Source organism: Oncorhynchus masou, chromosome 24 (genome assembly GCF_036934945.1).
Source record: "Oncorhynchus masou masou isolate Uvic2021 chromosome 24, UVic_Omas_1.1, whole genome shotgun sequence".
NCBI classification, from domain to species: Eukaryota; Metazoa; Chordata; class Actinopteri; order Salmoniformes; family Salmonidae; genus Oncorhynchus; species Oncorhynchus masou.
The window spans coordinates 42,216,654-42,233,045 of NC_088235.1; the positions used below are offsets into that span (position 1 = coordinate 42,216,654).

The following is a 16,392-nucleotide window of genomic DNA, read 5'->3' on the forward strand; positions in this document are numbered from 1 at the left end:
GATATTCTCTCTCCGTCCATTGAATATGAAACCACATTGATCTGATCGTAATAACCAGGTCAGTTCTGCTTTTGAGAGTTCATTGGGCCAAGGATGGATGGGAAGAAAGAAAGAAATTAGATCACAGCAAGTCATTCATTGTCTCACTCCCAGCACCTTGTTGCCGCTGTGTTTAAAAATCTGCGATTGTCGTCGTTTCTGGGTGGTTTTCGGGCATTCAAATCAAATGTATTTATATAGCCCTTTGTACATCAGCTGATATCTCAAAGTGCTGTACAGAAACCCGGCCTAAAACCCCAAACAGCAAGCAATGCAGGTGTTGAAGCACGTTGGCTAGGAAAAACTCCCTAGAAAGGCCAAAACCTAGGAAGAAACCTATAGAGGAACCAGGCTATGAGGGGTGGCCAGTCCTCTTCTGGCTGTGCCGGGTGGAGATTATAACAGAACATGGCCAAGATGTTCAAATGTTCATAAATGACCAGCATGGTCAAATAATAATAATCACAGTAGTTGTCGAGGGTGCAACAAGTCAGCACCTCAGGAGTAAATGTCAGTTGGCTTTCATAGCCGATCATTAAAAGTATCTCTACCACTCCTACTGTCTCTAGAGAGTTGAAAACAGCAGGTCTGGGACAGGTAGAACGTCCGGTGAACAGGTCAGGATTCCATAGCCGCAGGCAGAACAGTTGAAACTGGAGCAGCAGCACGGCCAGGCCAGGTGGACTCGGGTCAGCAAGGAGTCATCATGCCAGGTAGTCCTGGGGCATGGTCCTAGGGCGCAGGTCCTCCGAGAGAGAGAAAGAAAGAGAGAATTAGAGAGAGCATACTTAAATTCACACAGGACATCGGATAAGACAGGATAAGTACTCCAGACCCTAGCCCCCCGACACATAAACTACTGCAGCATAAATACTGGAGACAGGAGGGGTCAGGAGACACTGTGGCACCATCCGATGATACCCCCGGACAGGGCCAAACAGGAAGGATATAACTCCACCCACTTTGCCAAAGCACAGCCCCCACACCACTAGAGGGATATTAGCATTGGCCTTCAGGTCCTTGATCTGAACAGGTCAGACAGCATGCAGCCAATTAGGTGTCTTCTTCGTTCATTTCCCCCCTCCCTCTGTGGTGTTTACATTTAGTGGCCAGGTCTGGTCTTCTGAGGATGGTAATAGGGCCTGTTTTCACCTGTCTACGTCTGGTCAGACTCCTAAAGGACTCACAGAGACAGAGATGGGGGGAGAGTGAAAGCGAGAGAAAGAGAAAGCGATGTTGGGAAAGAGATGGAGTGAGAAAGAGAGCTAGATGTAAGCTAGATGTCTGTCATTATGAGAAAAGCTCATTAAGGGCAGCTGAGGCTGATATGGGCCTTAGGCCAAGCTCTCTGACTGGTTGTAAGATGAGGCTGTTGTTGTTGGTTAGTGAGGCGATCAGAAGATCAGACTGGGTCATTCACAGAAGAACTGATATACCTCCAATGTTTTTAGTTAATATAGGAAGTCTTGTTCAGTCAAAGAGGAGGTCATGACCTAGAGAAGTCATGTTTGTGGTAATAAGTCGCTTTTATTTTGGTCCCCAAAGAAGTCTCTTGGCTTTTGTTGGTCTATGGCTTTGTGTTGATCTGAATAGCCATTCTTTCTCATAATTTAAGCCGAATGGACTTCCAGTTAGGGTTGGGCGGTACCCAGATTTCCATACCTTCATACCGTGCCAGTGCCATCCCGGGATACACAGTATTACCATCAGTGCACACAAGGAGCGCACCATTTTTTTTCCAACTTAAAAAATGACCCAAAAACGTCGTAATAACATGCTAACTAATACTAAGAAATCGCCATAGCGGATTCTTGGTAGATGCTAATGAGCGCATACAAACATTTACTCCCAAGACAGACAACCCAGCTAATAAATGTATGCAAATATCTCAAAACGCAGTTCGCAGCACGCACAAAACAAATGTTAGACAGCAAGGATCGTAACGTAGGAAGGGATTGTCTCTTCAGCTGTTACCAAGAAACTTGATCTTGCAAGCTAACGTTAGCCACTTAACTAACATTAGCAAGTTATCAAAACACAGCTGGAGAGAATTTATTTGGCACAGTTAGATAACTTAATTGTTATAAGATATATAGCTGGCAAAAATTAGTAGGGAATTTTAAGTGCAACTTGATTACCTCAGTCACTTAAGTTGTGCTGCAGGAGTGACTGACCTCACGAAGCTCCGTAAACAAACTCAAGCGTGTGGCTCAAACAGCTGTTTTAGGAAACTAGCACCGGTAAACTTCATAATGAGAAATTATGAAAGCGATCTGCTTTATCTATTACCTAGTGCACAAGTTGACTGCAGATATTTATTTCAAAAGTACAAATATTAAAATGTATTAAAGTTTTTGTTTCTTATCACGGTCAGCTAGTTTAGGCTAACTGAAGTCTGTAAATCATGGGATGTTAGCATTCTAGCTAGCTATCAAATGGCTGCCATTAGCTTGCGCTAATGAGTGTAAATCTGTAGGTTGTCCCATAGACAGGCTGCTCACCGACTAATGCTAAGAGTTTTTGGCTAGCTCTCCAAAAGCCTGTTCCCTACAATCTGCTCCATAGCTGGCTCTCATACTGGGACAGCGGTCTGCATCTAGGTCGCAATATCTAATTTGTCATTCATGCAGTTGCAAAGTGTGTGTGTGTGGGGAAGCGGGCACCAAGCTTATCTCTTAGAGTTTCACACACTCTTTGCCCGGGGTATGTGAGGAAGTGCCCCATCATGAAAAACAGAGAAGAGGGATATTTTTCTCTCTTTCAAGGCTTCCATCTGCATCAAAGGCACTGCTAGGCTGGGCTGCAGGCTCTGACGTTAATCACAGATACTGTAATACTCCTTAATCACAGATTAATTTAAAGTGTGGCCACTGGCCACTGTCATTAGTGGACCCAAACACTGCTAGTAGTTGTAGTAGTATTATTATGATTTTTATTGGTAGTGGTATTAACACTTTTATAGTAGCACCCATTATGGTAGTTGTTGTATATATATTTTGTAACGTGTTTAAAGATGTGACACTGTAGTTCACCACTAGAATATAAGCATACAGCACTTTAATTTCATAGTGGCGTCGTTGGCTACAGGTTCTGTATAAATGCAATGTAAAATCCTCACACTGTACTGATGTACTGCTGTGCGGTGGGGTGTGCAGGCTATATCTATAATGGTAAGATCATGTTAAGCCGTGCACGTTAATGTGCTTAAAGGTTTTTGAGACGGCGAGACCGAGAGAGAAGTTCTGTGTGCATGCTGCTATGGGAGATATGAGTGGAGCTGGAGGCTCAGTGGTTAGCACATCTAGACAGCCTGTGTGCTAAGAGACATACTATTACCTTCTGATTCATTGGTGAAGTAACCAGTGCAGACACAAACCTACCCTCAGATGAAATGGGAATCAATCCTCGTTCTAACACCCACATACACACACACGCACACACACAAAGGCATGCACACACAAACAGGCACGCGCTCACACACACCCTGTGTTATAGCAATAAGAGATGATTAAGCCTTCAAGGTGACTCAATGCATATACAGTAGGCTCTGAAGCTACACCAGCCAGAGCACACAATGACAAGAACATGTTGTTGTAAGGAACAGTGGAGGCAAAGGGAGGACAGCGTTATTCCCCAAAAAATTGTAGAAAAGGGCAAGAAAGTGTTATTCCAAAGAATATTGGAAATATGGTGTTAGCATGAGCATTATTCCAAAGAATGTTGAGGATACTGTTTGGTGAAGATGAGAATATTTTTCTATAAGGAGACCATTGCGATGTCATTTTCAAAGCAATATGATAGTTCCTGTTTTTATAATTTCAAGGGTACAACAGTTTCATATGTTCTTCAATTACAATGAACAATTCATAATGTCAGCCATGTAGGCTACATACAAAATGGTGGAAGTAAAGAGCCTCAGGTAATTGTGTCACTGATGGCTGGGGCAGAGTGAAGGCTGTCACTCAAGCATGCTCTTTTCTTCTCATTCCACCTACTTTCTGATTGGTTAAGAGGAAGCTCCCTCTGGCTATGACTCTTACTGGAGATGCTCTCCATAAGAGAATACTGTACACATTTGACACAAGGAATATGAAAAAGGCAAATAAATGTATACATGTATATATTTTTCAAACAAGTTGTACTATATGCCCCCTGCCTATAAAATAAAGAAAAAACACCCCAAAAATACATTTAGTTATTTCAGTCTAGAATCTAGATTGTTGTTTGAATGTGTCATTTGAAACGATGCATATCATACCAGCAGCATTAGGTTTGAGAACCTGGTAGAGTTTTTATAATAAATGTCCATTTGCAAGTGGCCCTTTTCAAGCTTGACTTCATTTGCATAGATGAAACACAGGGGAGCCAATGATTCCCCTGGAAAGTTAGTCCTCGTGTATCACCATAGAAACAAGCCGTGTTCAGAGTCAGGAAATAGATTCAACGCGCGTCGAGTTGAAAATGTAATGGCCTGATTATCTTATGTGAGTGTATTTGCATGCATGCGTTGCCCTGTGTGTGTGTGTGTGTGTCTGGGTCTAATGACTTTGAAACATCCTTACTTACTTTTTAAGTGGGAGAGTTATTCCTTGAACATTCAAGGTTCTCATCGATAACCCAGTAATGAGGATTTGGTGTTTTAGCTGGCCCCGTGGTTTATGTTTTCTAACGATCTCCCTTGTGTCCTGTTGCCAAGATGATTAAGGGGGCCAATTGGCACAGCTTGATGCTGAAATAAGAAGTGGCTGGAAGCGGCTCAGGAGAGGTTCCGACGGATGCAGAGTGATTGACAGCCGAGTGACTTCACCTTGTCGTTTGTGTGTGTGTGTGTGTGTGTGTGTGTGTGTGTGTGTGTGTGTGTGTGTGTCAGGGCTGCGGGGGTGTAAGGGTGATATTCCTGGCATCCTCTAATGTCACAGAGACACAGGGGGTTACTTGGTTAGTTGTCCCTAGATGGCCTGGATTGTGTTCAGTAGGCACCAAACTGGAGACAACATTTTCAAATAGAGTAAAACATGAGGTATTACCTTTAGTTTTCTGTTGCAAAATGTTTTGCTACATTGTGCCCTACCTATCATGACCCTGATCTACCTTCTATGGTTCCTCCACCACAGGGCTAGTGGGTGTGTTCAGCAACAGATACAGCAGTGAATGTCAGCTTGTCTAATTCCCGTGCTATAGTAACCCCTTGGGCTTTGGATATGAACATACTTATTCAGAAATGCTCAGAGAAAAATTAGCAGCTCTGGGATAGAGTACTTCTCAACAGTAACAATATCCTATATGTGTCTCTTCTTGGCATTTGTTCTAAGACGTTGGCATGTCTGTCAGCTCGTCCTGCTTTCTGACGTTGGGAATGGATTGTCTCCTATTTAGTTTGGTGTGCTCAAATCTAAGACTAATCCTCTTTAGACCGGAGGCCCTCAAAATAGGCCTGTGTTATAAGGGGAGAGTTAATGTGGCGCTGGACAACCTCTGTGTGCCGTTGATAGCTTTGTCACACCTTGATGAGAACATTTAATGACCAAGAGTAACTCTATGATGTAACACTGGTGGCAAGAGGTGGAGTCTGTCCCTCCTTGCCTGCCTTCCTTCCTTCCTCCCTCCCTCCCTCTCTGTCTGTCTTTCCTTCTGGTTCTCATTACCTTTTTTTCTTATTTTACCAGGTAAATAGACTAAACACATTCTCCTTTACATCAACTGGGGAATAGTTAGATGTGAGTGTACATATGCACGTTCATGCATACGTGTTTGTTTGTGAATGTATTTGTCACAGAATTCTAATATAAATATTCCAATGTCCCAGATGTTTGTGTCAGACAACAAGGCTAGATTAGGATCCATACCGACAGTACTGTACCTGTGTAATCCCTAAATCAAACACATGGCATAATGGCACCCATCCTAATCCCTTCAATCGTTATCCTCCAACGTGCTCTGGGCCTATATAACTGTCGAAGTTATTCGTTGAAAAATTGATAACCATAATGTAACATCATACAATAACATAGCTAGGTATAGTAGGGAGGGTCATTTAAAGTGAGAACCTTAGAACCAAACCAATTCACAATGCCATATCGTAACTAGCTACTGGGTTCCCAATACATTCTAGTACTGGATAGTTAGTCCTGCAGTTGCAATACTTCATAATAGGATGGCCCTGTATGTAGCTATAAATCAAGCATTTCATTGTAGATGCTAGACATGCAGTTAATAGCAACCTATTTATATTTAGATAAGGAATGACACCCACTTCAGCAACGTTTGGCTCCAAAGGCCTTTTAAGTTAATATGTAGAGTTTATTAACCCCCTAGTGTTGTCATGGTACCACAGGCCTGACCTAGAGATAGGAATAACTGCTGTTCTGAGACACATGGCAATCTGGGAATTAGCTAGTGTCCCCGCTGTGTGTGGGGGTGCGTGTGTGCGTGCACACGGGTCTGTGTGCGCAGACTGAGATGTGAGTGTGTGTGTCTGTGAGTGCTCACTCTAAGTTCCTGTGTTTTAACTAGTCTCTGAAGAGAGAAGGTCTGACCATCCTGACCTAGTGTAGGCCATGTAACCCAGGGACATTAGGTAACAGTACCGGCTTTAAAATAGAAAACGGGGGAACAGAGTGTGTTATGAGATTCACTCGTTTTTCGCCTTGTCCCTCCCTGGGTGAGGCTATATATAGCACCTCACACTGGAATAGAGTTTTCCCCAGCGATGTGGACCAAAGCCACAAGAACAGCTGCGCTAAAGCCAAGTCCCTAGATCAGCTCAGTCTCTTTCTACCTCACTCTGCCGGTGTCTTTTACGGTGTCTCTCTCTCTGTCTTCTCTCTTTAAAAAAATAACATAAAAATGTTTGTGTTTTACCCACTTTTTCGACCCCATTTCGTGAAATCCAATTACGATCTTGTCTCATCGCTGCAACTCCCCAACGCACTCGGGAGAGACAAAGGTCGAGTCATGCGTCCTCCGAAACATGACCCGCAAATCCGCGCTTCTTAACACCCACCCGCTTAACCCGGAAGCCAGCTGCACCAATGTGTCAGAGGAAACACCGTTCAACTGACCATCGAAGTCAGCCTGCAGGCGGGCCAAACCCTCCCCTAACCCAGACGACGCTGGGCCAATTGTGTGCTGCCCTTAGGGACTCCCGGTCATGGCCGGTTGTGACACAGCCTGGGATCAAAACCGGGGTCTGTAGTGAAGCCTCAAGCACTGCGATGTATCTATTTAAACTTCTTTGCGTCGGTCTCTATTTCCCTGTCTGTCTCGTTGTGCCTCTCTGTAACATTCATTATATCCAGGTCTCCCCTAATGTTAATTGGTCCAGCAGTCAAGCCAACTGAGCTCCTTCTACTACTGTAGCAGATTTTACTAAGCTTTGTGTTTTTTTTAATTAATTGGATAATGGAGTGTAACACAAAATATATTTGCGGATTGGTTGCTAAAGTGGTAGCCACTGACCGTAGCAATCAATGGCATGTGGGACAATACATTTATTTTATTTAAAGGAAAACGATGACAATGAAAATACATTTTGGAAACTGAATATCACATCAGTCATAATACAGTATACTGGCAGAATTAAGTAGCACTGTAGGACTAACTGCAGAGAGAGAGACATGGGTGTGGCTTCTGCTTGCATCAGTCCTCTACAATACTGGTGGATACAGACTGAGTGTACAAAACATTAAGGACACCTTCCTAATGTTGAGTTGCACCCTCCCTTTTGCCCTAAGAACAGCCTCAATTCTTCAGGTCATGGGCTCTACAAGGTGTGGAAAGCGTTTCACAGGGATTCTGGCCCATGTTGACTTCAATGCTTCCCACAGTTGTCTCAAGTTGGTTGGATGTCCTTTGGGTAGTGGACCATTCTTGATACACATGAGAAACTGTTGAGTGTGAAAAACCCAGCACCGTTGCAGTTCATGACCAGTGCGCCTGGCATTTTTTCTTGCCCATTCACCCTCGGATTGTGTATTTGTGCCATTCAATGTCTCAATTGTCTCAAGGCTTAAAAATCCTTCTTTAACCTGTCTCATCCCCTTCATCTACACTGATATGAAGTGGATTTAACAAGTAACACACTCCCAGACACACACCTACACCGCTGTCCACTCCGAGATGGATCTTTATATAGTTGTGATAACCTTCACCATAAGGTCTGCTCAGTCCTCTTCCCAAGGCAGCCATATTTCTCACCTTAGTCAATTAATAAGTCATTCACTGTTTCTCGCTTCACTGCTGTTATTGATTGCAGCGCCCTGATGATAGTATTACAGGCATGGGTCATTTTAATGTTTTGTATAGTTAGTGTATATTCAGTTATGAATCTATATGTGTGGATGTGTGGCAGGAGGGTTGAGGACAGTCTATATAGGGCCTTATTGCTTACATAGATAAACTGTGTCAACTACAGAGGCCAACCTCTTGGCCCGTGAAAAGGAACATATTTGCACTCCTGCTGTTCTCTGATTCGTTCTCGCTCTCGCTCTCGCTCTCACTCTCTCTCTCTCCTTCCTCTGTTCTCTCATTCGCTCACTCTCCTCTATTACCTTCTCCATCAAACACTTTCTCTATCTCTCTTTTTCCCTACCTTTCTCCATCTCTCTCCCTTTCTCTCTCAATCTTCCCCCTCTCTCCATCTCTCTCTCTTTCAGTTTGACATCACAGGTGTGTGTATATATAGCAGATGGATTCTCTCTTGGCAGGAGTCTTTCTCTGTCCCTGTAGTGAGCTAGGCCCAGCGCCGGCCAGCCGCTCAAATGAAGTAAAAACACTTTGTTGTTTACATTGTCCTCTCCGATCTGTCTAGACATCAGTTTCGACTTATATCCATTATTCATGGTTTCTCCACTAGCGCACACACACACGTACGTATACTGTGTGTGAGTGGTTATTAGTGTGCCTGTCCTCCTCCAGTCATCTCAGTTAGATTTATTCCTCAGCCCCTGCCAAGCACATGTTACCACGGCTACATGTCTGGAGAGCTTTGAAGCAGGTGGCCGTCCAACCAGAGCGAAACATTAGCCGTGCCCGCGAATAGTGAACACACATACAGATATAGTGAGCGCCGCAAATGCATACCCCTCCGTATTTGCACCATGTGAAAGGGATGAAGCATTCTGGGTATTTGGCAAGGAAGGACTGAAGAGGGCAGGAGACGGGTGAGGTTACAGCTCTGGTAAGATGTGAAGACGTTACAAAGATCTTATATTGCCTTCTAGCACCCAATAGTGCTTTTTAACACTTGATATTGGCGCTCTTGACAAACCATGGCTCCTTATAATGGTGGTTGTATAAATATGAAGTATTAATTCATTTATAGTGCATTACACACCATCCATACATTATTATCCAGCTAAGCATTCATAACAGCACATGACTTCTGTATGGAAGCATGGATGTTTGCCTACGAAGCAGTCCTGAACCCATTTTCCACTGCATTCCTGGGTTGCGTCCCAAATGGGACCCTAAAAGAAGTGCACTTCTTTTGACAAGAGCCCATAGGTAACTGGTTACCATTTGTGGCACTCTCCTGTTATGTGGGGTCTATAGGCAGCAGCAGCAGCAGATAGCCACTAGAACTGTATCTAAGGCAGACTTTTAAAAGGAGGTTATTGCCATTTGTTATGGCAGAAAATGTAATTAGGAAAATGGCAGCTGTGGCCATGTTGGATCATTTAAGGAATATAATCCAATTTGAACTGGACAATCCTCTCCAAACAGACTGTAATGGGAAAAACCGTGTGTGTGCCAGCCAGCTAGCTGACCAGAAAGGAATACTACTGTCACTTTGTCCCTGATAGCCTAGGAACTATATTGGGGACTCGAGTGGCTGGGTTGGTCTGCTGGATTACACTACATGACCAAAAGTATGTGGACACCTGCTCGTCGAACATATCATTCCAAAATCATGGGCATTAATATTGAGTTGGGCCCCCCTTTGCAGCTATAACAGCCTCCACTCCTTCATGGAAGGCTTTCCACTAGATGTTAGAATATTGCTGCGCGGACTTGCTTCCGATCAGCCATGAGCATTAATGAGGTCGGGCATTGATGTTGTGCGATTAGGCATGGCTTGCAGTTGGCCTTCCAATTCATCCCAAAGGTGTTCAATGGGGTTGTGTTCAGGGTTCTGTATAGGCCAGTCCAGTTCTTCCACACCAATCTCGACAAACCATTTCTGTAGGGATTTCGCTTTGTACACGAGGGCATTGTCATGCTGAAACAGGAAAGGGCCTTCCCCAAACTGTTGCCACAAAGTTGGAAGCACAGAATCGTCTCAAATATTGTTGTGTGCTGTAGCATAAAATATTTCCCTTCACTAGAACTAAGGTGCCAAGCCCGAACCATGAAAATCAGCCCCAGACCATTCCTCCTCCACTAAACTTTACAGTTGGCACTACGCATTCGGGTAAGTAGAGTTCCTGTAGGTATCTGCCAAACCCAGATTCGTCTGTTGGACTGCCAGATTGTGAAGCGTGATTCATCACTCCAGAGAATGTGTTTCCACTGCTCCAGAGTCCAATGGTGGCAAGCTTTACACCACTCCAGCTGACACTTGGCATTGTGCATGGTGATCTTAGGCTTGTGTGCGGCTGCTCTGCCATGGAAACCCATTTCATAAATCTCACGCCGAACTGTTATTGTGCTAACGTTGCTTCCAGAGGCCGTTTGGAACTCAGTAGTAAGTGTTGCAACCGAGGACAGACAATTTGTATGCGCTACGTGCTTCAGCACTCGGTGGTCCTGTTCTGTGAGCTTGTGTGGCCTACAGTTGACCAGGGCAGCTCTAGCAGGGCAGAAATTTGATGAACGGACTTGTTGGAAAGGTGGCATCCTATGACGGTGCCACGTTGAAAGTCACTGAGCTCTTTAGGATGGCCATTCTACTGTGAATGTTTGTCTAATGATTGCATGGCTTGGTGCTTGATTTTATACACCTGTCAGCAACAGGTGTGGCTGAAATAGCCAAATCCATCAATTTGAAGGGGTGTCCACATACAGAACCAGTCAAAAGTTTGGACACAACTACCGTTCAAAGGTTTTTCTTAATTTGTACTATTTTCTACTGTGTAGAATACTAGTGAAGACACAAACTATGAAATAACACATATGGAATCATGTAATAGCCAAAAAAGTGTTAAACAAATAAAAATATATTCTATAATTTAGATTATTTTAAGTAGACACCCTTTGCCTTGGTGACAGCTTTGCACACTCTTGGCATTCGCTCAACCAGCTTCATGAGGAATGCTTTTTCAACAGTCTTGAAGGAGTTCCCACAGATGCTGAGCACTTGTTGGCTGCTTTTCCTTCACTCTGCGGTCCAACTCATCCCAAACCATCTCAGTTGGGTTGAGGTCGGGTTATTGTGGAGGCCAGGTCATCTGATGCAGCACTCCAACACTCTCCTTCTCGGTCAAATAGCCCTTTACACAACCTGGAGGTGTGTTGGGTCTTTGTCCTATTGAAAAAGAAATGATAGTCCCACTAAGTGCAAACCAGATGGGATGACGTATCGCTGCAGAATCCTGTGGTAGCCATGCTGGTTAAGTGTGCCTTGAATTCTAAATAAATCACTGACAGTGTCACCGGCAAAGCACCCCCACACCATAACACCACCTCCTCCATGCTTCATGGTGGGAACCACATATGCGGAGATCATCCGTTCACCTACTCTGCGTCTCACAAAGACACACTGGTTGGAACCGATAATCTCAAATTTGGCCCATCAGACCAAAGGACAGCTTTCCACCAGTCTAATGTCCATTGCTCATGTTTCTTGGCCCAAGCAAGTCTTTTCTTATTGGTGTCCTTTAGTAGTGGTTTCTTTGCAGCAATTTGACCACGAAGGCCTGATTCACTCAGTCTCCTTTGAACAGTTGATGTTGAGATGTGTCTGTTACTTATTTGGGCTACAATCTGAGGTGCAGTTGACTCTAATGAATTTATCCTCTGGAGCAGAGGTAACCCTGGGTCTTCCTTTCCTGTGGTGGTCCTCATGAGATCAAGTTTCATTATAGCACTTGATGTTTTTTGCCGCTGCGCTTGAAGAAACTTGCAAAGTTCTTGAAATGTTCAGGATTGACTGACCTTCATGTCTTAAAGTAATGATGGACTGTAATTTCTCTTTGCTTATTTGAGCTATTCTTGCCGTAATATGGACTTGGTCTTTTACCAAATAGGGCTATCTTCTATATACCACCCCTACCTTGTCACAACACAACTGATTGGCTGAAATGCATTAAGAAGGAAAGAAATTCCACAAATTAACTTTTAACAAGGCATATCTGTTAGTTGAAATGCATTCCAGGTGACTATCTCATGAAACTGGTTGAGAGAATGCCAAGAGTGTGCAAAGCTGTCATCAAGGCAAAGGGTGTCTACTTTGATGAATCTCAAATATAAAATATATTTTGATTTGTTTAACACCTTTTTTGTAACCACATGATTATTTCATAGTTTTGATGTCTTCACTATTATTCTACAAATGTAGAAAATAGTAAAAACAAAACTTGAATGAGTAGGTGTGTATCCTTTTTTTTATGCGTACTGTCCATTTATATATAGTGTTTCTTCTCTTGCTTCATAGTTCTTGGAATGAGATGGATTAGTGTGTCTAGGGCCCTGAGTTTTCCATGATCATGACCCGGCAAGGAAAAACTCAGGGCTGTGACTCTGTGGCGTCATACACAAACAAACCAAGGGGAAAAAAACAATACATGTAGGTCAGTTGTATTCTGGGTATTTTCCACCTGTTCAGTATTCAGACTGTTGGAATACCTTCGGATGTCAGACACAGTATCATGTCACCCAAACACACACTACTGTCCCAGTCTGTTGACGTCACATAGTCCATTAACCAGAGACTCCGTTGGTTCTGACTCGTCTGTCGGCCGGTCCAGAGCATACCCGGGTGCAAACACTATTTTAAATCTTTATATGGACTTGATTGAGTTTGCCTGACTTAATGAACCAATGGAAAAGTTCCAAAACGTTAAACTCCAGCCATTTGACACTCGATGCAGACTTACTCAAACGCTCAAAGTATATGAAAGATTTCACATAGTGTTTGAACACAGGTCTGGTCCAGAGTGGACGAGCAGTGTCAGTGGGTCGTAATAAAAGATGAACCACTACCCTGCCGTTAATACCCAGCTTCCTTGGAAGGGAGAGCGGGCCGCAGTCGAGAGCTCTGAAAGTTACTGGAGTGCCAGGGATTCTCTGTGACGCCATTCGCTGGGCTACACCCTATGGTTTAAGGGCCTAGCGGTGACACGCTGACCTTTACTCTACCTCGCCAGGCGGTATGCACTGTGTGTGTGCCTGCAATCGAACCATGCAACTTAATGGCTGAAGGGGAAACATGTCAAAGGAAGTATTATTAGAGTGAGTGGATGTCTAAGCAACTGCGTACATAAGTAGCACACAGAGTATGGCGAGTCAATGCATTACAATGCAACTGTGCTCTGCTCATTCATTCAGTCACAAGATGAAGGGTTGAGGGGCCTGCATGACAACATTAGTCGTATGCCACTATACACCCCTTGGATGAATGAACTTACAGGCCCATGTGGGCAAAAGCAACAACAACTACACACACTCACACACTCACAAACACACATTCAACATATGGCAGAGGCGTGTTTGACAACCCTGACAGTGTGCGATACGATGGAAGTGTGTGTCTTTACCTCCACTCTTATGAATCAGCAAGCCAGAGCCTCACATTGACATGCTAGATCTCTTTCTCTCCATTACACTGTCTATAGGGACTCAAGTGTTTGCTACCTCGGACCTCTTACTATAATGCAGATCTTGTGTCGGTTCATATGGTCATGTATTAATTAGGTAGATTCTATGAATACTTTAGATGGCACCTTGTGGAGCTATGCAGTACATGTACCCTCCAAGCCCACTCTCCTTTCAGGCACATGGTGCTAGATACTCTTGTAGAACATTGCAGATAGAAATATAACCTTTAGAGCAGCTGTCATGATTCCCTATTTCTATATGAAATAATAAACTCAGCAAAAAAAGAAATATCCCTTTTTCAGGACCCTGTCTTTCAAAGATAGGTTTTTACGAATTAACAACTTCACAGCTCTTCATTATAAAGGGTTTAAACACTGTTTCCCATGCTTGTTCAATGAACCATAAACAATTAATGAACATGCACCTGTGGAACGGTCATTAAGACACTAACAGCTTACAGACGGTAGGCAATTAAGGTCACAGTTATGAAAACTTAGGACACTAAAGAGGCCTTTCTACTAACTCTGAAAAACACCAAACGAAAGATGCCCAGGGTCCCTGCTCATCTGCGTGAATGTGCCTTAGGCATGCTGCAAGGAGGCATGAGGACTGCAGATGTGGCCAGGGCAATAAATTGCAATGTCCGTACTGTGAGACGCCAAAGACAGCGCTACAGGGAGACAGGACGGACAGCTGATCGTCCTCGCAGTGGCAGACCACGTGTAACAGCACAGGATGGCAGCAACAACTGCCTGAGTTACACCAGGAACGCACAATCCCTCCATCCGTGCTCAGACTGTCCGCAATAGGCTGAGAGGCTGGACTGAGGGCTTTGTAGGCCTGTTGTAAGGCAGGTCCTCACCATACATCACTGGCAACAACGTCGCCTATGGGCACAAACCCACCGTTGCTGGACCAGACAGGACTGGCAAAAAGTGCTCTTCACTGACGAGTCGCGGTTTTGTCTCACCAGGGGTGATGGTCGGATTTGCGTTTATCGTTGAAGGAATGAGCGTCACACCGAGGCCTGTACTCTGGAGTGGGATCGATTTGGAGGTGGAGGGTCCGTCATGGTCTGGGGCGGTTTGTCGCAGCATCATCGGACTGAGTTTGTTGTCATTGCAGGCAATCTCAACGTTGTACTTTACAGGGAAGACATCCTCCTCCCGCATGTGGTACCCCTCCTGCAGGCTCATCCTGACATGACCCTCCAGCATGACAAAGCCTCCAGCCATACTGCTGTGTGTGATTTCCTGCAAGACAGGAATGTCAGTGTACAGCCATGGCCAGCGAAGAGCCAGGATCTCAATCCCATAGAGCACGTCTGGGACCTGTTGGATCTGAGGGTGAGGGCTAGGGCCATTCCCCGCCGAGATGTCCGGGGACTTGTCGGTGCCTTGGTGGAGGAGTGGGGTAACATCTCACAGCAAGAACTGGCAAATCTGGTACAGTCCATGAGGAGGAGATGCACTGCAGTACTTAATACAGCTGGTGGCCACACTAGATACAGACTGTTACTTTTGATTTTGACCCTCCCCCCTTTGTTCAGGGACACATTATATTTCTGTTTGTCACATGTCTGTGGAACTTGTTCAGTTTATGTCTCAGTTGTTGAATCTTGTTATGTTCATACAAATATTTACACATGTTAAGTTTGCTGAAAATAAACGCAGTTGACAGTTTGAGTTTATTTGATTTTTACATTGACAGTGCACATTAATCAACGTGATTTATTATTTTGCTGAGTTTGGTGTCTGATCAACAAAATGTTAACGCAATCTTTCTCTCTCTGTCTGTCTCTCTTTCTCCATCTCTCACTCCCCAATCTCTTTCTTCTCCATCTCTACTCTCGTTTTCTCCTCCATCTCTCTCTCTCTCCATCTCTTTCTTTTTCCTCCACCTCTCTCTCCCCCTTTCTTCCAGGAGGCCCAGAAGGTGAATAACCCTGCTAACAGTCAGGCAGCAGATGGGACACCTAAGGGTCCTGATGAGAAGGACGAAGTGGTACCTGCCAGCGAGGTGGGGTGGATGACCTCTGTGAAGGACTGGGCCGGGGTCATGATATCAGCACAGACACTCACCGGCAGAGTCCTGGTACGTGCCCGAAGCATGTTTATGTTTATGTTTGTGTGTGTATGTGTGTGTGCGCGTGTGCGCGCGTGTGTATGGGTGTGTTGGTGCTTTTATTTTGAGCTGCTCTCAATCTCAGACCCCTGAAGATATTCTACCTGTAGTTCATATTATGTTAGAATGTGTGTGATGTCAGATGTAATAAACCTAGCAGAAGTATAACTGAGTTACTGAGTTATTAAATTGTCATGCCACTGGGATAGCATGTAAATTTACTGGGATACATTCTCAGCTACGTTACTGTTAGATTGGAGGGTGTGTAGAAGAGGGTGTGTGTTTGTGACCAAAGACTGACAGGGTACACAGGGGTTGGAGGGAGGGAGCAAAGGACCCCTTGTCTGCATCTGCTGCAGTGTAATCAGCTGATGATAAATCAGTCTGCTAGGCACGGCTGGAATAAAGCATCTGGACTCCCAGCATGAGCTGTATTTAAAACCAGACAAAGGAAACTCCTATATTTTACAAAGG

The 16,392-nt window shown here is 44.3% G+C and overlaps 1 protein-coding gene across 8 annotated transcripts in view; it reads left to right on the plus strand.

The window, feature by feature from the left end:
• Positions 1-16,392, plus strand: part of kcnma1a (potassium large conductance calcium-activated channel, subfamily M, alpha member 1a) — a 322,881-nt gene that overhangs the window by 91,985 nt on the left and 214,504 nt on the right. For all 8 annotated transcript variants that reach the window (XM_064933978.1, XM_064933974.1, XM_064933979.1 and 5 more), the window contains exon 2: positions 15,718-15,888. In XM_064933978.1, coding sequence (XP_064790050.1) covers positions 15,718-15,888 — 171 coding nt within the window. The remainder of the gene's footprint in view (positions 1-15,717; positions 15,889-16,392) is intronic.